Consider the following 21,627-nt stretch of genomic DNA (forward strand, 5'->3'; position numbering starts at 1 on the left):
TGTTTTTACTGAAAGATGTTTGTTTGATATCAAGTACGGATGGGATTCGGTTTTGTCCCAGCTTTTTACCTCGGAGGCAAAGAAAATGTTACTCTCAATTTGGACTAAACTTTTAAAAAGTCTTTTCACTCATATATCATGCTTGCAAAATATCAATAAAGGATATTTTACATACACAAAAATAACACTGATATGTTATTCTTTCATAGTAAGCTTCACCGGGATTACATTATATACCTGTTCAAATATTTTCAAGGATACTTCAAAAGAAGGTTGTACTGTATTTTCCTACTGGAGGAAATGGACAACGTGTCACACTATTCCATTTCTACCCCTGGATATTTGAATGACAATCCATAGTAGTTATTCAAAGCAATTCATAAATCATTAGGTTGCAACATCTGGCACATTAATACATTTGACTTTTAATGTAAATGATCTAACAATATCCCATGGAATAGATAACGGTGTTTGCGCTATATCATTGTGTTTACTTGATAGCTACCTACACAAATAGCTAGCTAGAACAAAGTGTTAATAAGATTTTAAAAAATAATTTAAAAGATTTAAAAGCAATACAAATAAAAGTTATCCCGTAGGCATCTACAGAGGGAGCTAAGAGCTGTGTTGTCAGTCATTTCCCAGCAACTTCAGTAAAAATATAGCCTAGGCAAAGCTACAAGTATAGTACATGACCCGAAACATGAGTGGACAACCTTCTCAATTCTTTCATTACCAAACCATGCTGCCATGATAACCAAATGGCTAAATAAATTGATAGAAATACAGAAATGTAATTGCACTTTCTCGAACTTTCCTAAATCGTTAAGTCCACAATACGCCAGTCATTCAAAATGTAGCTGCTAATGGTCAAGGAAAAACTGAGTGAATGATTGACATGTATATTCCTGGTAAATATTTATATATATTTTTTAAGTAAAAACATTGTTGCCAATTTAATTCATGATGAATAAATGAATACTTTGTGTATTTAAAGTGCACATTAGACACTTTACATGGTTTTTAACTCCAATATGGGTTTGCTAAGTGTCCTCACTATCAAATTCAGGCAACTAAGCATTTGCATATGTGCCAAACCTACCTGCTATTTTCAGAAAGGAATATTAGGGTAGTTTAGAGATTGAAATATAAAAGTATTAATGATATAATGAAACCACATGATCACCAAGCAGTGGTACACCAAGGCTTAAAGGACAGAGAAGTTGAWTAAGCAATTCACTATGGTTTAAAAGATCTAGCAATAGAGCAGTAGGGCTCAAATAATTCAGGTAAAGAACCGCAGGGCAGGACACTGAACACCGGACAGCAGAGGTCCAGACCAAGTGTGTAATTATTAGTCCAAACCGTTAGAAATTCAGGACGGTCCCTCCCTGTTCCGCTTTGTTTGCTTACGTTTGGATGTGTTTGGTCCCGAGTGAATACACCCCAGAACACAGATAGCTTGAGAGAAAAGAGTGCTTACACACAAAGAACCAGACTGCCAGGACAAAGAAAACCAGGGAGCGAAGATCCACTGTCGCACACAGAGAACAGTGGGTGAATGCTAACACACAGAAGACCAGAGAGAGGATTGCCAGGCCACAGAGAAGATGTGGGTGAATGCTTCATGTCACACACAGAGATAACCTAGAAGAGTGAATTGCCAGGAAAACACAGAGAACAAGAGAGTGGACAACTAGCTAGCTAGGACACCGAGGAGGAGGCAGTGGAACATGAGGCTGGGGCCAGGGCTCAGAGGACCAGGCCTAGCTGCCTGGAGAGAGAGGCGAGGCCCGGCAGATGAGTTCATCAGGGCTGTGCAGCGACAGGGGCATCCGTCCAGATGGCTGCAATGTGATCTGGCTAACAAAGGCTCCCCCTGCCAGAATCCCAAATCTCACCTCCACTTTCGGACAGTTTGCTAAAATAGGGCTACTCAACCACTGAATAATCAGAGTGAACCATTCCATTAGAGAGGATCCTATTTGACAGATTATGTTCAGAGTAAAAGATTGGGCCTGTAACCGAAAGGTTACTAGTTGGAATCCGCGAGCCGACTACATGAAATCTGTTGATCTGCCCTTGAGCAAGGCACTTAACCCTAATTGCTCCAGMGTCACCACCAATAATGGCTGATCCATGGCCGTGACCCCACTCTCCGAGGGTGTCTCGGGGGGAGTTGGATATGCAAAAAAATCACATGTCCATTTCACACCAAACACTTGTACATGTGTGAAACAGGACAAATATAAGCACCTCCTATTTGACCTTTGAGATCAAGGAAAAAAAGCATCAAAGTTTAACATGCCCACAAGTCATATCTGTTAATCTTATGGACGGAAAGGGGTCCATCCATAGAGTGCAAATGTTAGACTGGTGTTCACAGGTTTAGATTACCTTCATGGACGGTGGGCGGCTGTGATAGCTCAAACTGGGATGAGTGTAAGGACAGAAATACTGTGAAAGATGGATGTATGAGATTATTTGGCAGTCAGCAACTCAAATAAAACTAAGAAAACGTTTATTTAAAATTAGCCATACCTCAACAGGCAGACCGCAGTCTGTCAATTTTTCAATTTACTGCTATTGAGGTTTGTAAACGTAGAACGCACAAGGTGAAATTTTGAAATTTGGTAATGCATGGGCAGTTTTCATCTAGTTATGTCATTTACTGASAGACGTTAGAGAGCTATTTATAACCTGTCAGAAATGTCCAGTTGACTACTAGCTAGATAAGTAAATTAGGCTAACCAGCTACCTAAATCTTGTATCATGGCCAGATTACATGACAAGGGGCATTTACCCCAAAATGTGCCCCGTCACTCAGGTATCATATGAACACACATAAGACATGGCAAAATGGCAGGAAATTWGCTTTAACTGCAAAATAATTATCTCAGACCCATGGCAAAATGTGTAAAATTGCAGGAAATTAGCTTTAAAATGGCAAAATGCTCTCCGCCAACAAAAAGGGTGTGAGGTGGGCCKATTACTACGCCGTTAAATGACAATATACATCCGGACCTTTGCCACCTAGGACATTTGTGTGACCGGACTTTCTCAAATAGCAGTCGAGTACCCTTGACCTATGTCATCTTCAATAAACTTGACAAGGGTCCTTTTCCTTTGTAATGTAGCCTAGTACTGTTTAACTTCAATTCAAAGCCAAAACTCAACCCAAAATTCCTAGAATTAGAAGTTGTTAAAGCTACAGTGGCAAGAAAAGGTATGTGAACCATTTGGAATTACCTGGATTTCTGCATAAATTGGTTATCAAATTTGATCTGATCTTCATCTAAGTCACAACAATAGACAAACATAGTGTGCTTAAATTAATAACACACAAATTGTACTTTTGTCTACATTGAATACATAATTCAAACATTCACATTGTAGGTTAGAAAAAGTATGTGAACCCCTAGCTTTTGTAACCCCTTGATTGGARTCCAGCTAACCTGGAGTCCAATCAAAGAGAAGAGATTGGCGACGTTGTTTAGAGCTGCCTTGCCCTATAAAAAACACTCACAAAATGTGAGTTTGCTATTCACAAGAAGCATTGCCTGATGTGAACCATGCCTCGAATAAAATAGATCTCAGAAGACCTAAGATTAAGAATTGTTGACTGGCATAAAGCCGGAATGGGTTACAAAAGTATCTCTAAAAGCTTTGATGTTCAATAGTCCACGGTAAGACAAATTGTCTATAAATGGAGAAAGTTCAGCACTGTTGCTACTCTACCTAGGAGTGTCCGTCCTGCAAAGATGACTGCAAGAGCACAGCGCAGAATGCTCAATGAGGTTAAGAAGAATCCCAGAGTGTCAGCTAAAGACTTACAGAAATCTCTGGAACATGCTAACATCTCTGTTGARGAGTCTACGATACGTAAAACACTAAACAAGAATGGTGTTCATGGGAGGACACCACGGAAGAAGCCACTGCTGTCCAAAAAAAACATTMCTGCCCYTCTGAAGTTTGCAAAAGTGCACTTGGATGTTCCACAGTGCTACTGCCAAAATATTCTGCGGACAGATGAAACTACAGTTGAGTTGTTTGGAAGGAACACACAACACTATGTGTGGAGAACAAAAAAGGCACAGCACACCAACATCAAAACCTCATCCCAACTGTAAAGTATGGTGGAGGGAGCATCACAGTTTGGGGCTGCCTCAGGGCCTGMACAGCTTGCAATCATCAATGGAAAAAATGAATTCCGAAGTTTATCAAGACATTTTGCAAGAATCTGTCTGCCAACGAAGCTCAACAGAAGTTGGCTGATGCAACAGGATAACAACCCAAAACACAGAAGTAAATCAACAACAGAATGGCTTCAACAGAAGAAAATATGCCTTTTGGAGTGGCCCAGTCAGAATCCTGACCTCAACTCGACTGAGATTACCTCAAAAGAGAAGTTRACACCAGATATCCCAATAATATTGCTGAACTTAAACAGTTTTGTAAAGAGGAATGGTCCAAAATTCCTCCTGACCGTTGTACAGGTCTGATCCGCAACTACAGAAAATGTTTGGTTGAGGTTATTGCTGCCAAGGGAGGGTCAACCAGTTATTAAATCCAAGGGTTCACATACTTTTCRCACCCTGCACTGTGAAGGTTTACACATTGTGTTCAATAAAGACATGAAAACATATAATTGTATGTGTTTTATTAGTTTAAGAAGACTGTATTTGTCTATTGTTGTGACCTAGATGAAGATCAGATCAAATTATATGACCAATTTATGCAGAAATCCAGGTATTTCCAAAGGGTTCACATACTGTTTCTTGCCACTGTARATGATGGTAGAATATGACATTATTCTGCGTGTCAAGTGTCTGGATTTGCCATCCCAGCACCAGAAGAATTCTGTGTATCTGTCCCGGTCCAGCTGTGGGGAGCCTTGCTGTTCTGACAAGCTTCCACCAACCCTCTGGCATGTGCGCACTACTTGCATTGCTGGCTGATTTTACAAAGTTTCAATACTGCAGCCAACCCCAGAACTCTGAAATATTAATCAGCGACTTGACAAAAATATAATGAAAAATACATGAAACCTTTTCATGGTCTTCCAGTTTTTCAAAGATTGTTTTATGAAAATTGTGTGCACTATCTATAATCGTCTCCTTCTCAACCAGTGACAGTCTATTTACAGAAAGGCATTCAACTTAAAAGGAGATAAACTACATTCAAAATCTCTGTTGACTCCTTGTACATCTGGAGAACTAAGACTTGGCAGAGAGGGCAAGTTTCAGCTTTAAGGGGAGGACAGACAGTCTTGCATTTGGTGAAACATAACTGAATAGCTTAGTGAGATGAGCAGGATACCAAAAGTACTTGTTTTGTGATCATTAAAATATGGATTCTTACAGAAACATTCAATTACAGTTTTCCTGTTTCCTGTCACATACCAGCTTAATAGCGTATGGTCACTGTGACAGGCAGAGGCAATACAAGGCAGATCAGTGGGCAAGCCTTATGAGATCAGGAATCTCCCATCCATTAATTAAGTCAATGTTTCAGGAACATTTTGGATTCTCCGTTTGAGAATTCGTTTTTATTTGATTGAAGTCAAATTCTTATTTACAATGACGGCCTACCAAAAGGCCTCCTGCGGGGACGGGGATTAAAAATTAAAATATAGGACAACACATCACGACAAGAGACACCACAACACTACATAAAGAGAGACCTAAGACAACAACATAGCATGGCAGCAACACATGAGAACACAGCATAGAAGCAACACAACAACAACAACATGGTAGCAACACAACATGGCAGCAGCACAAAACATGGTACAAACAATTGGGCATAGACAACAGCACAAAGGGCAAGAAGGTAGAGACAACAATACATCAGGRGACGCAGCCACAACTGTCAGTAAGTGTCCATGATTGAGTCTTTGAATGAAGAGATAAAACTGTCCAGTTTGAGTGTTTGTTGCAGCTCGTTCCAGTCGCTAGCTGCAGTGAACTGAAAAGAGGAGCGACCCAGGGATGTGTGTTCTTTCGGGACCTTTAACAAAATGTGACTGGCAGAACAGATGTATGTGGAGGATGAAGGCTGCAGTAGGTATCTCAGATAGGGGGGAGTGAGGCCTAAGAGGGTTTTATAAATAAGCATCAGACAGTTGGTCTTGCGACGGGTGTACAGAGATGACCGATTTCCAGAGGAGTATAGAGTGCAGTGATGTGTCCTATAAGGAGCATTGGTGGCAAATCTGATGGCCGAATGGTAAAGAACATCTAGCCGCTCGAGAGCACCCTTACCTGTCGATCTATAAATTACGTCTCCGTAATCTAGCATGGGTAGAATGGTCATCTGAATCAGGGTTAGTTTGGCAGCTAGGTGAAAGAGGAGCAATTATGAAAGAGGAAACCAAGTCTAGATTTAACCTTAGCCTGCAGCTTTGATATGTGCTGAGAGGACAGTGTCTAGCCATACTCCCAATAACTTGTATCAAGCTCTAAACCCTCAGAGGTAGCAATCACACCGGTGGGGAGAGGGGCATTCTTCTTACCAAACCACATGACCTTTGTTTTGGAGGTGTTTAGAACAAGGTTAAGGGTAGAGAAAGCCTGTTGGACACTAAGACAGCTTTGTTGTAGAGCGTTTAACACAAAAGCCGGGGAGGGGCCAGCTGAGTATAAGATTTTCATCTGCGTATAAATGGATGAGAGAGCTTCCTACTTCCTGAGCTATGTTGTTGATGTATATTGAGAAGAGAGTGGGGCCTAGGATTGAGCCTTGGAGTACTCCCCTGGTGACAGGTAGTGGCTGAGACAACAGATGTTCTGAATTTATACACTGCACTCTTTGAGAGTGGTAGTTAGGAAACCAGGCCAAAGACCCCGCAGAGACACCAATACTCCCACAAGAATGGAATTGTCTACCGTATCAAAACGCATTAGACTAGTCAATAACAATAGCAGCACAATATTGCTTAGAATAAAAGGCAATAGTGACATAATTTAGGACCTTTAAGGATGCAGTGACACATCCATAACCTGAGCTGAAACCAAATTGCATACTAGAGAGAATACTATAAACACGAAGAAAGCCAGTCAGTTGATTATTGACATGTTTTTCCAACACTTTTGATAAACAGGGCAAAATAGAAATTGGCCTATAACAGTTAGGATCAGCTTGATCTCCCCCTTAAATAAAGGATGCACCGTGGCTGCCTTCCAAGCAATAGGAACCTCCCCAGAGAGGAGAGACCGGTTAAAAAGGTCAGAGATACGCTTGTGATGATAGGGGCAGCAACCTTAAAGAAGAAAGGGTCTAAACCATCTGATCCAGATGTTTTTTGGGGTCAAGTTTAAGGAGCTCCTTTAGCACCTTGGACTCAGTGACCGCCTGCAGGGAGAAACTTTGTAGTGGGGCAGGGGGAAAAGAGTGAGGAGCATCGGGGCTTGTCGCATTAGAAGGGGTGGGAGATGAGGAAATGTTAGACGGGCAAGGAGGCATGTGCTCTTTGTCAGTAACAACCACATCATCAACATTAAGGGACATGGTCAGCTGTGAGAGGGAGGGTTTATTCTCCAGGTCTGTAACCATTTTCCAGAACTTCTTGGGGTTAGATCCACAGAGAGAGAACTGCGCCTTAAAGTAACTAACTTTGGCCTTCCGGATAGCCTGAATGCACTTATTTGCCTGAACGAGAGCTAGTTTGTCAGAGTATGCGTGTGCCTTTCACAGACCTGCCAACCCTGTCCAACTTTTTAGAGTACCAGACGCACGCGGAAATATTGGAGATACAACTCACCTGCATAGCACGCGCCGAATTGGGGTTCTCTTTCCCCTGCACGCTCGTGCGCACGCTGTTTGTGGGTCTGATCGCAATTATAGAATTGTACCAAATCAAGTATTCTTGACAGCATACCATTTACACATATGGTAAAAGTCACTAACAAGACATAATTAGAAAGAAGAKAAAGGGCCTTTATTCTTGGAGATGTTTTATTTTATTAAACAAATAATAAGTTATTTGTTTAGGTACAAAATGTACAAACGTCGCATCCACGATAAAAAAAAATTAAAACTCTGATATGATAAGAACAAATGTTTGAAGAAGAGCATCAGTATCAAATAAACATGTTACCCATAATAAAACCGAAAAAGCTATGATAGGAAACAGTGGGTGAGAACAAATCTTCTGGAGACCTTCAAATGTTCAGGAAATCATTTCCTAGACAGATTTGCCTGGTAGCTAGCAGATTTAGCCTTACGCAGCAGGGCATCAGGGTAGACTTCTCTGTGGCAAACAGTTCCTTTGGCAATCGTCGAAACCTTCTTGGTAAGAGGGCACTCAGCATGTCTGTACTGAGGGAAGCTCTGTACTGGGTTTTGTTCTTGGAAACGAGACTGAATATCAATATCCCCAGCATCACAGCCCCCCCCCCCCCCTTTTCATTGTGCCGATTTCTCTCTAGGCCTGATCTGTGCGCATGTTGACMAGACTCTGCTCAAAGGTTGTTGCCTGATAGAGTCTAAACTCCTCTTCCACCAGATCAACAGAGGCTCCCTCAGGAATAATGCAGGGAAAGCATGCCATGAAAAAGTTGAGGGATGAGAACTTGGCAGTCTGCCTTTTGGCAATGTCAGCGACCACTGCATGCTGAAGGAGCACATCTCCAAATGTAAATTTCAGCAACATGTTGTCTACTGCAAAATACAATTATTTTCTGACATCTGCATAGAAAGTCTTCYGATCCAGCTTGCCTTGGCCCCCAAGTTTAGTCTCTAAAGCAGAGGAACGCGTGTCACCTTACAAACAGGGCCAATCACTAGGGCCAGCTCACAAGTTTTAGACACGGTTCCTAATCAACACTAAAAGCTAAATAATTTTGAAAACATACAAACAAAAACAAATGATCGCATCGACACAGACCGCAAACTGGTTACCGCAAATGGAATCTGAACGCTGTTCGCTAGACGAGTCCGGTGTTTCAGCCTACGTAAAGGTTCCCATTGTATTTCTTTGCAGCGCATACATCAATTAAGATTTTCGAAATTGACAAAATCTCAAATCCAGTGCAAAGGCATTTTAGAAGCATTGCCTCTATAGCTAATACCGGACACTCATTCATTCTTCATCGCGCAGTCTTCTAAACTCCCGACTCCATTTAATGCCAAGATATTTCTATTTATTTTTGATTATACTTTTGTAATGCTTTTTGTGACTCGGATCATAATTACAGTTACAGTCTACCAGGTTGTGCGATCCTCGTAATGTTACGTGGAAAATACAACTAATGGGACGCATAATTAAATGTACTGTATATCACACTCGCACAAATGAAGTTATTTTTCGTATTTCCATTTAATTTCTTTCACTAGCAAATGCGAGTGAACTGCTGGCACTTTAGAGCCCACTGAATTTCCATCTTATGTTCACTAACGTTAGCTTGAAACCATTAGTGTTTACCTTTCCACAACACACGGAGTCGAAGGGATTTCTCCATGTATTTACTTACAGTTGACATTCGGCAAACTCAGCATCATAACAAACAGGAGGCGCAGACACCGGGTAGCTACGTCGAATAATTATGTTTTAATCTCCATGTCCGTTGACACAAACTCCATACAKGTCTGTGTGTTGCAGCTCGAGAATCCGGATGTTAGATTTACTCAGTGGATTTATTTTTTATTAAAATGTAAATAAAATAAAAATAAATAAATCAGGCCCTATTCATTTCGGCGTACTTTTTACTCGGATCTCGTACCTGCATACCCGGACAGAGAATTGCGTAGTTGGTACGCAAAATGCGTGCGTGTTGGCAGGTCTGCTTTCGTCAAATGGAATTTTTGAGGTGGAGTAATTTTGCCAGATCACGGTCGAGTTTGAATGTAAACTGTAAGGGATGAAGATATGCAAGTGACAGGGAGACACTAGACCTCATTTAACAAACATTGATGATGACAAGAAAATGAAAGCTGACGTAGGCCTGATTATCTGCTTTGGATAAACAGGTAGCTAGCTAATGGAGTGAATAGGGAATATTTCCCGTAATCCGTCCTCAGAAAAACAGTCACATTTCCTCTCTGTGTTACAAAGGAAAACCCGTTTGCTGTGCAACGCAATAGAAAACATTTAGCAAATTTATTAGGAACATATTACTTACACCAATATCTTATTTAGTGAATCAACAGTGTAGAAAAACAAATAGCCTATATTTGGAAATAAACATTGTGCCATGGATTAGTAAATGAGAAATCAAGTTAACATAGACAGATTATTAAAATAGTCTCATTTTATGGTGGAGTCTGTTGCGGGAAATCTAAAATGCAATTTTATTTACTCAACATAATCTAAATATATCCCCAACAGCAGTAAATGGCAAATATAGGCTAATATGTATAATGCGAGTCATTACTGCTTCCCTGATCAACGACCACAACCAAAAGTATTGTTCCACTCCTCATAGAGCTCCAGGTCTTTGGCTGAGACGCTGGGCCTCACGACCCTCAGGGCCTCCTGGAAGTCACAGTAGAGGATGGGCCGCACCTGGTCGGGGGTGATGGTGGCAATGTCACTGAGCTGGATGCTCCGGATGGGGCCTAGCGCTGCCTCCCGGCACAGTCCTGTCATATCGGCCCCGGAAAAGCCCTTCGTCCCTGTGACCACGTTCTCCAGCTCTTCCTCTTCCAGCTGGCTTTTCTCGCAGGCCATGAGGCTAGAGACTATCTGCCGTCTTGCGGCTGCCTCGGGAAGGGGGATGTAGAGGCGTTTGGCAAGGCGGCGCCGAGCCGCCTCGTCTATCTCCTGAGGGCGGTTGGTGGCCCCCACCACCAGGATGCGGTCGTCGGCTGAGGTGGCCGCCCCGTCCAACTGAACCAGGAACTCAGTCTTTATCCGCCGGGATGACTCGTGCTCCCCGTCCGTACGCTGGGACAGCAGAGAGTCTATCTCGTCGATGAAGATGACTGCTGGCTGGTGGCAGCGGGCAATGGCGAAGAGTGCTCTCACCATTTTCTCTCCCTCCCCCACCCACTTTGAGGTGAGAGAGGAGGCGCTGATGCTGAAGAAGGTGGCGCCTGACTGGCAAGCGATGCACTTCCCAATCAGAGTTTTTCCTGTCCCCGGGGGCCCGAATAGGAGGATGCCTTTGGGTGGACCACGGAGGCCAGTGAAGATGTCAGGCCGGAGCATAGGCCACACAACAATCTCCTTGATGGTGGCTTTGGCAAACTCCAGGCCAGCAATGTCATCCCAGGCTACGGGCGGCCCGTGGTCCATAATTTCACTCATGATCAGCTCGATGATCTTTGGCTCAAAGTTTTTCAGACGCTCGTCTACTGGCTGAGTCTCCTGGGCATTGTTGCTCCCGACCCCACCCTCCTTGTCCTCTTGCCTTGGCATTGGGGACACAAATTTGGAAAATGTCCCCCGTGGCCTGTTGGCCCCCAGTGACTTCTTCGTGGCATTCCCCATGGCAACCACCGTCCCAGGGGGCTGCTGAGCTCTCTGGGGCTGGTGGGAGTGCTTTTTCTGCTGATCAACAATAAACTGCTCCCTTGCCGTTTTGAAGTTAGTGCCACCACCACTTTGGTCTTGCCCTCTAGATGCCCCCCCTCTGCCACTCTCTCCACAGGAGTTATAGAATGTCTTCCTCTTGGAGGGGTTAGAGTTGAAGAAGACAGACTGGTTCGCTTCAGGGCCTGGGTTTGGATGTGGTGGAGCTGAGGAGTACTGGCCAAACAGAGACTGACCACTTCCTGAGGGGCCAGCAGAGGAATTGGGGTGGCTGGGGAATCCCTCAGGGCCTCTTGGTCTCTCTGCAGTAATACTCTGTAAATTGCTGAAAGTGCTGTTGCCCGCAGCCTTTGGCCATGATGTGGGTCCCAGGGGTTTGAATGGAGGCTCTGCAGCTCTGAGTCCAGTGGAGGAAACAACAGGCAGGGAGCTGCCTCTGCTCTCTTGTCCAACAGTGACGTCAACATCTGCAGGTGCCACCAGGGACTTTCCACCCCCTGTCCCAGCCTGAATCATCTTCTGCACGCACGGCAGCTCCAGCACATTCGCAGTTGTCAGGGACGACTCCCATTTGTCACTGTGGTTCCTCTGACTGCGGGCCAGGTGCAGTGCGCTCTCTGCATAGTTGTTAAGCCCTGTGCGAGGGTCGTCCGAGTCCAGCACTGCGGCATAGCGCTCAGAGTAAGTCCTGAGCAGGCTGGCCGTGCCGGCCTGAGAGAGCTGGGAGCTCGCCCATGCATATTGAATGGCGAGGATGTGCGCCCGATAGGCGTCTGCCGTCTGCTCAGGTGCGCAGGTGCCAGATGAAATGTCAAAGGACCTCCTCTGCCACTCGCCTAGGTGTGCACCACTCATGCCTGGCGTGCTCCAACCTGTTTGAGAAATGGGGGACAGGACTCATTAAAAATGCATGACCCAAGAAGCAGCCAGGCAAACAATAACACACAGAGAACAGTCATTTTATAAATTCCATGAGCCTCAGTAAGTTGTGTTGACAGCCTGGTCTCATAGACTAGACTTAACATAGTAAATCTGGGACACTCATTAGTATGATATGTTACGTTTGGTATGGTTACATTAAGACAGAAGGTTACTTAAGGCAAAAACGAAAGAGGGTGGTTGGTCAGGGTGGGCGTATAACGCAAATGTCTTGCAACCCAAAGGTTGCCCGTTCGAATCTCATCACAGACAACTTTAGCAACTTATTACTTTTCAGCTACTTTAAAACTACTAGCATGTTAGTTAACCCTTCCCCTAGCCTTAACCAAACGCCTAACGTTAACCCCTAACCTAGCTAACATTATCCACCTAGCTAACGTTAGCATTAGCCAGAAAACCACCTAGCTAATGTTGGCTACAACAAATTGGACTTCGTAACATATTATACGAATTGCAATTTGTAGTAACATATCATACGAAATTGATGATTGACATCCACAAATAAATACATACTCGTCATAAGACGGAATTCCCCTCAACGAAATTGGGGAAAACTAACATTATTTCCCATTGAACCACATTGTAACAACGCTTATTACTATTACAAAGATTGCTCTGTCACCTGTAACCAACTGCTGAAGCATAGTAGCTATAGAAAGCTACCGATTCTCGACTTCGGCGATGTCACCTACAAAATAGCCTCCAACACTCAACAAATTGGATGCAGTCTATCACAGTGCCATCCGTTTTGTCACCAAAGCCCCATATACTACCCACCACTGCGACCTGTACGCTCTCGTTGGCTGGCCCTCGCTTCATATTCATCGCCAAACCAACTGGCTCCAGGACATCTACAAGTCTTTGCTAGGTAAAGCCCCGCCTTATCTCAGCTCACTTGTCACCATAGCAGRGCCCACCCCTAGCACACGCTCCAGCAGGTATATCTCACAGGTCACCCCCAAAGCCTATTCCCCCRTTCCTTCCAGTTCTCTGCTGCCAATGACTGGAACAAACTGCAAAAAATAAAAAACAATCACTGAAGCTGGAGACTCATTTCTCCCTCACTAGTTAAGCACCAGCTGTCAGAGCAGCTCACAGATCACTGCACCTTTACATAGCCCATCCAACTACCTCATCCCAATACTGTATTTATTTATCTTGCTCCTTTGCACCCCAGTATCTCTACCTGCACATTCATCTTCTGCACATCTATTCACTCCAGTGGTTAATTGGTATATTGTAATTACTTCGCCACCATGGCCTATTTATTGCCTTACCTCCCTTGCACACAAAGTATATAGACTTTATTATTGACTATGTTTGTCTATTCCATGTGTTGTTGTATGTGTCAAACTGCTTTGATTTATCTTGGCCAGATCGCAGTTGTAAATGAGAACTTGTTCTCAACTAGCCTACCTGGTTAAATCAAAGGCGAATTTAAAAAAAGAAAAGATTATTCAGCCRGTTATAGCAAGCCAAAATAAGTTCAGGAATAAAAATGTGCTTAACAAGTCACATAATATTTTGCATGGACTCACTCTGTGCAATAATAGTGTTTAACATGATTTTTTAATGACCACCRCATCTCTGTACCCACACATATCTGTAAGGTCCCTCTGACAAGCAGTGCATTTCAAACACAGATTCAACAAGGACCAGGGAGGTTTCCCAATGCCTCGCAAAGGACAACTATTGGTAGATGGGTAAAAAAAATAAAGCAGACATTGAATATCGCTTTGAGCATGGTGACATTATTAATTACACTTTGGATGGAATACCAATACACCCAGTCACTACAAAGATACAGGCGTCCTTCCTAACTCAGTTGACGGAGAGGAAGGAAACCGCCCAGACATTTCCCCATTAGGCCAATGGTGACTTTAAAACAGTTACAGGGTTCAATTGCTGTGATAGGAGAAAACTGGGGATGGATCAACATTGTAGTTACTCCACAAAACTAACATAATTGACAGAGGGAAAAGAATGAAGACTGTACAAAATAAACAAATATTCCAAAACATGCATCCTTTTTGCAAAAATACTGCAAAATATCTGGCAAAGCAAGTAACTTTTTGTCCTGAATACAAAGTGCTATGTTTGGGGCAAATCCAATACAACACTAAGTACCACTCTCCATATTTGCAAGCATAGTGGTGGCTGTATCATGTTATGGGTATGCTTGTAATAGTTAAGGACTGGTGAGTTTCAGGATAAAAAAATGAAATGTAATGAAGCTGAGCACAGAATCCTGGAGGAAAACCTGGTTCAGTCTTTCCACAAGACACTGGGAGATTAAATAACCTTTCAGCAGGACAATAAACTAAAACAAGGCCAAATCTACACTGGAGTTCCTTACCAAGAAGACAGTGAATGTTCCAGAGTGTTAGTTTTGACTTAAATCTGCTTGAAAATCTATGGCAAGACTTAAATGGTTGTCTAGCAATGATCAACAATCAATTTGACAAAGCTTGAAGAATTTTGAAAATAATAATTGGCAAATATTGTACAATCCAACTGTGCAAAGCTCTTAAGAGTATTACCCAGAAAGACTCACAGCTGTAGTCACTGCCAAAGGTGATTCTAACATGTATTGAATCATGGGTGTGAATATTTACGTAAATTAGACATTTCTGTATTTAATTTTRAATAAATTGGCAAAAATATCTAAAAACATGTTTTCACTTCGTCATTATGGGGTATTGTGTGTAGATGGGTGAGATTTTTTAAATATTTTTATACATTTTGGATTCAGGCTGTAACAAAATATGGAATAAGTCATAGGGTATGATTACTTTCTGAAGGCACTGTATGCCCTTTTAAGAAGTAATTTCCCCTTTAAGAACTCTGACGCAGCTGCGCCTAACAGACAATTTATGCTTGATCCGAAAATGTGGTCGGCTGCGCCGTATGGATGGTGTGACGCAATTACCAAGCCTCCAGAGGAACACAGAGGCCGAATGGTGCTCCGTACTGTATCGCCGTGTCCCTCTCAATTTTTTTTACATTGTGAAGGGCTCCGTATAGCTCCGCGTTGACATGATTGGTTAACGGTAGGTGAGGGCGAGAGGTCCGGTATGAACAAACAGCTCTGCACTGCGCAAGAAGTATGAATGCCCTGACTTCTGCAGAGGTAATATCACCGTAAATGCTGCACGGCCAATGCAGACGTCGGAATGACCATGCAGCGCCTTTAAAAAAGGGGTCTATAGACGATAGCAAAGAGGGCCGACGGAGCTTAGAGCAGTGTGGAACAACTGGAAACTCGGAAATCTCAGACTTCAGTGAGTTCAAGACAACTGGGAACTCGGGGAAAACGGTCATCCAATTTCGGCTTCTTTCTGGAGCTCCGACCTAAAGATCACAGACATCATTATTCGACCTAGTTTTTTTGGTCCCCCCCAGAGTTCCCAGTTGTCTTGAAAGCACCATAAATCCAGAGAATGCCAGACTTTGATGACAAATTATTGAATATTGTAAGAGCTTRCATTGTCTGCTTATATGCCTCCTTTATTTATCCTACGATTCTGACTTGGTGCCCCCTGGGGGAATACTGTAAGAACGGCCCATGTTCTGAATTCTGTCGCTGTACATTTCAAAAGTGCTGAACAAATAGTTATATTGACTGAATCRGTCCTAGCTCGCTCATTAACATCTTAAATCGAAATTACGGATTGCCTCTTATCCGCTTGTCGTTCCCTTATGCCATAGTTTGTACATCTCAATTGTCAGTAAAAACCACATTTGCTTAGGCAAGTCAGCCATATCAGCTGTTTTTTTTTTAAGGCAGTAAATGAGGCTGAATGAACTGTTTTGCTGCCAGAAAAGGCTCTGCTTTATGTAGGCCCTAACAGTTTGTGGGCACCGTTTGTCACGATTATAGTGCAATGAATATATGGTTTAGTGTTGTGTAGTGGCTTTAATGGCATGCATCTAAAAAAAATGTTCTAGAGTTTGCCCCACCAAGATTTACATGCTAAAATTGCCACTGCAGCTGAGGATCCTTTGGACACCGACATTAAGCAGCAGGTGGATGACTTAAAGAAATGATAGCAGGAGTTACAGAAACAGCAGCAGAGTCCAGCAAAGGCCATCTACGATGTCATAGTACCATGGATGGTGTCTATTACTGCTGATCAACATCTCCCATTTGTCTCACTGCAAAAAATGTTCCATGCTTTCTTTTTCTTATTCACACGTTATGGTGGTGGGAAATTTACTGGGGGGGGGGCTAACTTGTCCCCCCCAGTGTATTACATTGCACTATTTCTCTCTGGTGATAGTAAATACATATCTTAAAAAGTATTTGTCTGGTTATTTGTAATTGTGTTTGAATCAGTCACTCAGTAAAATTGTACTGCTTTGTACATAAGCTATGTAGATGAGGACTTGGGGGTCTAGCCTTACTATCTACAGCTGGACAGCCATTCTCACCCATTTAACATAGCAGGAAAGATCTCATTGAAAGGCCATGACACGACCCAAGTTAAGGTAAATGCCTTGAGAGTCTCTCAAAAAATATGAAAAGCTTTCTTGGCATTCTCTTAACCAGCTTCATGAGGTAGTCACCTGGAAGGCATTTGAATTAACAGGTGTGCCTTGTTAAAAGTTAATTTGTGGAACTTAATGCATTTGAACCAATCAGTGCTGTCACAAAGAAGGGGCGGTATACAGAAGATAACCCTATTTGGTAAAAGACCAAGTCCATATTATGACAAGAACAGCTCAAATAAGCTAAGAGAAACAACAGTCCTTCATTACTTCAAGACATGAAGGTCAGTCAATGTGGACAATTAAGAACTTTGAAAGTTTCTTCAAGTGCAGTCACAAAAACCATCAAACACTATGARGAAACTGGCTCTCATGAGGACCGACACAGGAAAGGAAGACCCAGAGTCTCCTCTGCAGCAGAGMATAAGTTCATTAGAGTTAACTGCACCTCAGATTGCAGCCCAAATAAATGCTTCACAGGGTTCAAGTAACATACACAACTCATCATCAACTGTTCAGAGGAGATTGTTTGAATCAGGCCTTCATGGTGAAATTGCTGCAAAGAAAACACTACTAAAAGGACACCAATAATAAGAAGAGACTTGCTTGGGCCAGGAAACACAAGCAATGGACATTACACTGGTGGAAATTTGAGATTTTTGGTTCCAACCGCAATGTCTTTGTGAGACGCAGAGCAGATGAACATATCTCTGCATGTGTGGTTCCCACAGTGAAGCATGGAGGTGTGATGGTGCTTTGCTGGTGGTACCGTCTGTGATTTATTTAGAATTCAAGGCACACTTAACCAGCATGGATACCACAGCATTCTGCAGCGATACACCATCCCATCTGGTTTACGCTTAGTGGGACTATCATTTGTTTTTCAACAGGACAATGACCCAACACACCTCCAGGCTAAGTAAGGGCTATTTGATCAATAAGGAGAGTGACGGAGTGCTGCATCAGATGACCTGGACTCCACAATCACCCGACCTCAAACCAATCGAGATGGTTTGGGATAYGTTGGACCGCAGAGTGAAGGAAAAGCAGCCAACAAGTGCTCAGCATATGTGGGAACTCCAAGAATGTTAGAAAAGCATTCCAGGTGAAGCTGGTTGAGAGAATGCCAAGAGTGTGCAAATCTGTCATAAAACCAAAGGGTGGCTACTTTGAAGAATATAAAATATATTTTGATTTGATTAACACTTTTTTGGTTACTACATGATTCCATATGTGTTATTTCATAGTTTTGATGTCTTCACTATTATTCTACAATGTAGAAAATAGTAAAAATAAAGAAAAACCCTTGAATAAGTAAGTGTGTCCAAACTTTTGACTGGTACTGTACTTGTGGACATGTTTCAAAACCACACTCCAACATTTACTGTAGGGTTCCATGTGTGAAAGCAGCATCCTGGAAAGACACTTGACCAACTGGTGTGTGGATGTAGTCCTTTGTGTTGTTGCACACGTCTATTGCAACTCTGGTTGCCCTTTCTGCCGACATGTTTCTTGGGTCCAGGAAGCTGGTGTCGCCTTGTACAACCTTGTCTCCACTGCTCTGGAAGTAGGTCCCACACAGTGGGTGTGGAGTGGTCAACAAATGTGAGGTGGATGTACCGTGTTGATGAATCTGTGTTGTGTTGTCAGTGTCTGTGGTGCAAAGGTAGTTGTGGAAGGCCACACATGCCTTCGCAATGGTCTCAGCTTTGTCTGGGGCAACCTCAAGGGCTCATCCCAGGATCCTCCATCTTGCAGCAAGGATCCCAAAGCAGTTCTTTGAAATTATTCTGGCTCCTGAGTGGCAATAGTTGTAGATCTTCTTGGCGTCATCAAGGCCAGAAGAACCTTTGAATAAAAGGGTTACCATTAGTATTGAAAAGGACCATGAAAGCTATCAAATGTGTACTGTCATAACTGTGTGGCCTATACTTTGGACATAGGACCCATCCTCTTATAGGGATGCCAGATCACTTTTATGTGAGGCATATCATTACAACGTTTATATTGGTATAATTTTCACATATGTATATAGTCACATGTATTTAGCGCATCTTACCTGGATATGGTTGGTACCTTGCATCGCAGACTGCCATCAGGACCATTGAGAAAAATTGATTTTAGTTGTAGTAATCGCTGCCCGAGCTTGCCGGATCTCGGATCTGAACATGTTTTCTGTCGACAGCTCATGCACAAAACGGATCATTCCAGCAGTACCCCGAACCTCTGGCAATTTCTGCCCATTAAGCAACAAAATCTTCCTTCGGGACATGCCAGATAGTGTGGCACACTTCCATGACGATGGCACAAACTGTTGAGATTCCTAACTTATAACTCTCAGCGATACTTTTCTGTGTTCTGCCACTCGCTAAAAACCCAAAGGGTCACAGACAGCCTTTCTGCAGCACTTACAGGCAAGCTGTGAATTCTCTCGTGCGAGATGTATGGGGCAAGTCGCTGAAGCAAGTCGGCAAATCTGGCAACCGACATCCGAAAGTATTGAAAATGTCATTAAGCATAGAGTAGTAGTAGTGTCAAAGGTAGTAGTGTCAAAAGTAAAAGTAGTGTCATTAAGCATAGAACACCAGACTAGTCTGGCTTGCAACTAGCATTTGTAAACAGACATATAATACCAGATCCGGAAGTTCAAACGCCTTCGCTAGCTAGAGTCAAAGAGTGCCTCAGCCCCTCTTGAATGGTAAACTACCTTGGCTCCCCAAGCCCCCAGTGGATATACACTACACAAAACAGACTTCCTCTCTGGGTGGAACGCAACATAGAGTCTGCTGCCACCTTAAACCATTCTTGAATGCCACAATTGAATGAGTATAGGAATAAACGTGGTAGCAATGTAAAACTGGGATCCCCCCCCTTAAAAAAACAAAAACAAAGGCCAAAACTGCTTTCAAAAGTGTTTTCCTGCTGTTTTCTTTAAGAATTGTTGTGCATTGACTGCTTGAACACATGTTTCTTTCCTATGCCTCTAGCATTAAATGCGTCTCAAGAAGACAAGATGCCTCTAGCATTAAATGCGTCTCAAGAAMAATATTTATCTCGCATAGCACACACAACAAGCCGACTAGGTAAATATGTAAACTATTCTACTATGGGGTTGTCTGATTTTGTTTTAGTAACATTACATTGCAAAAAATAGTAGCACTGGAAAGTTACATCCTGAGTGACACAGTATAGGCTTTGAATTACTTTGCCAGCAGCTACAGTAGGCTACACACCGCTGTCTGAGTTGAGCGCATTATTTGACTATTTAATTCCCTTCATCGGAACATCGGAGTGTCATCAACAATCATGCGGAGAAAATAAAATATTTGATTATATATTWKGTGGAACAGACATGCTTCTGTCTGTATTAGGCAATGCAATTTCCAAAACTGCACAGAACAAGAAAATTGTGTTTGAAAAAGGTAACGTTTTTGCTGTGAGTCAAGGTGATAATGGGATATTTCCCCCCCCCCCAAGGCGGGCGGGGCGCAGACGTTCTGTCTATTACGAAATATACCAAACACTGTAAATATACCAAACATAACATATACTAATTTGAGTGTCCTGGATCTACCCCCGAGTCCAGTTYGTGTTGAAGAGAACGTCACATTACTTCACTTATTCAATGTGTCATGTCAAGTAGCGAACTTCACATCTTAGCCATATGGCACATTTCCGAACTCCAGTTGGGATTATGAATATAACGTCCGAAAGTGGAAGATAATGTTTTTGGAAAATATTTACCCACTAGTCTCGGCGTCACGGTCCCCTAAATTACTGTTATAATTTGTGTTCAAGGTTGTCTTTTTTTTTTACTCGCTCCGAGCATATTTTCGTAACACCTGGCTGGATAACGAAGTGCAGCGCGACTGAAACAAGATGAACTGTAAATTTAGCGGGCACATTTTGCAGGCGACCAGGCTAGGAAAATGGACAGTTTAATCAAAAATAACTGCTTATTCTGTTCACATAGTGGCAAGCAGTATTTCAATCTTCTCGATGGAGCAGTGTGGATAAAGGTAACATTTGGAGTACAGTGGCATATCCCATCCCTGCATTGAGGTACGCGTCGGATCCACGGTGTCTTAATGTAATGTAACAATGATTGCGTTCTGACCCAGTGCACGTCGTAAACAAGCGCGGTAGGATCGGTATCTTCTAGCTAGTTAGCTAGCTAAGCTAGCTAATTTACAAATTTAACTGGCGTGCTAGACAGATCTCGACTTACCACAGATACGTAACAAACAGTTGTAGCTGGAAAAATAGAGAATAACTTTTTGCACCATGGAAAAGTGGTTATATCCCATTCACAGGCCCAGCTGGTACAACAATGCTTCCCGTCCATAGGAAGAGGAGAAGCGAGAGGTTTTACTCCGCCCACGAAGTGACGAAATGTTGTATGGAGGTAAATGAATTTCGAATTTGGTCAACAATAACATATATTGCTACGTGAGGTTTATTTGTTCGAATATAAGTTTCGTAATGGTTAGGTTGTTACGAATGGACTGATATAAGTGGACGCACGAGGCATTTTGGCAACTTTGGGGGGAAAACGACTTTATAGCCCGTTGTCATAGCAACAGATAGGGGACTTGTCAAAGATATTTCACTGTGGAGTGCCAGAGGGCGTAAATTCAGATAATTATCAGATTGTCCGTTCGTAAATTCAGAGCGTTTTTGCTCTCAGAGCGTACATTCGAGTGTTCTGACATCACAACTGCAGTTAA

At 42.7% G+C, this 21,627-nt stretch overlaps 1 protein-coding gene across 1 annotated transcript; it reads right to left on the bottom strand.

Annotated features, from left to right (window-relative positions):
- Positions 1 to 9,236: 9,236 nt before the first annotated feature.
- Positions 9,237 to 21,296, bottom strand: fignl1 (fidgetin-like 1). The gene is made up of 2 exons (XM_024007375.2): positions 21,129 to 21,296; positions 9,237 to 12,345 (listed from the first exon to the last, which is right to left on the bottom strand). The coding sequence occupies exons 1-2, from the start codon at positions 21,205 to 21,207 to the stop codon at positions 10,385 to 10,387; spliced, it is 2,040 nt and encodes a 679-aa protein (XP_023863143.1). The 5' UTR covers positions 21,208 to 21,296; the 3' UTR covers positions 9,237 to 10,384.
- Positions 21,297 to 21,627: the final 331 nt, after the last annotated feature.

This window comes from Salvelinus sp. IW2-2015, linkage group LG18, assembly GCF_002910315.2.
Source record: "Salvelinus sp. IW2-2015 linkage group LG18, ASM291031v2, whole genome shotgun sequence".
Lineage (NCBI taxonomy): Eukaryota > Metazoa > Chordata > Actinopteri > Salmoniformes > Salmonidae > Salvelinus > Salvelinus sp. IW2-2015.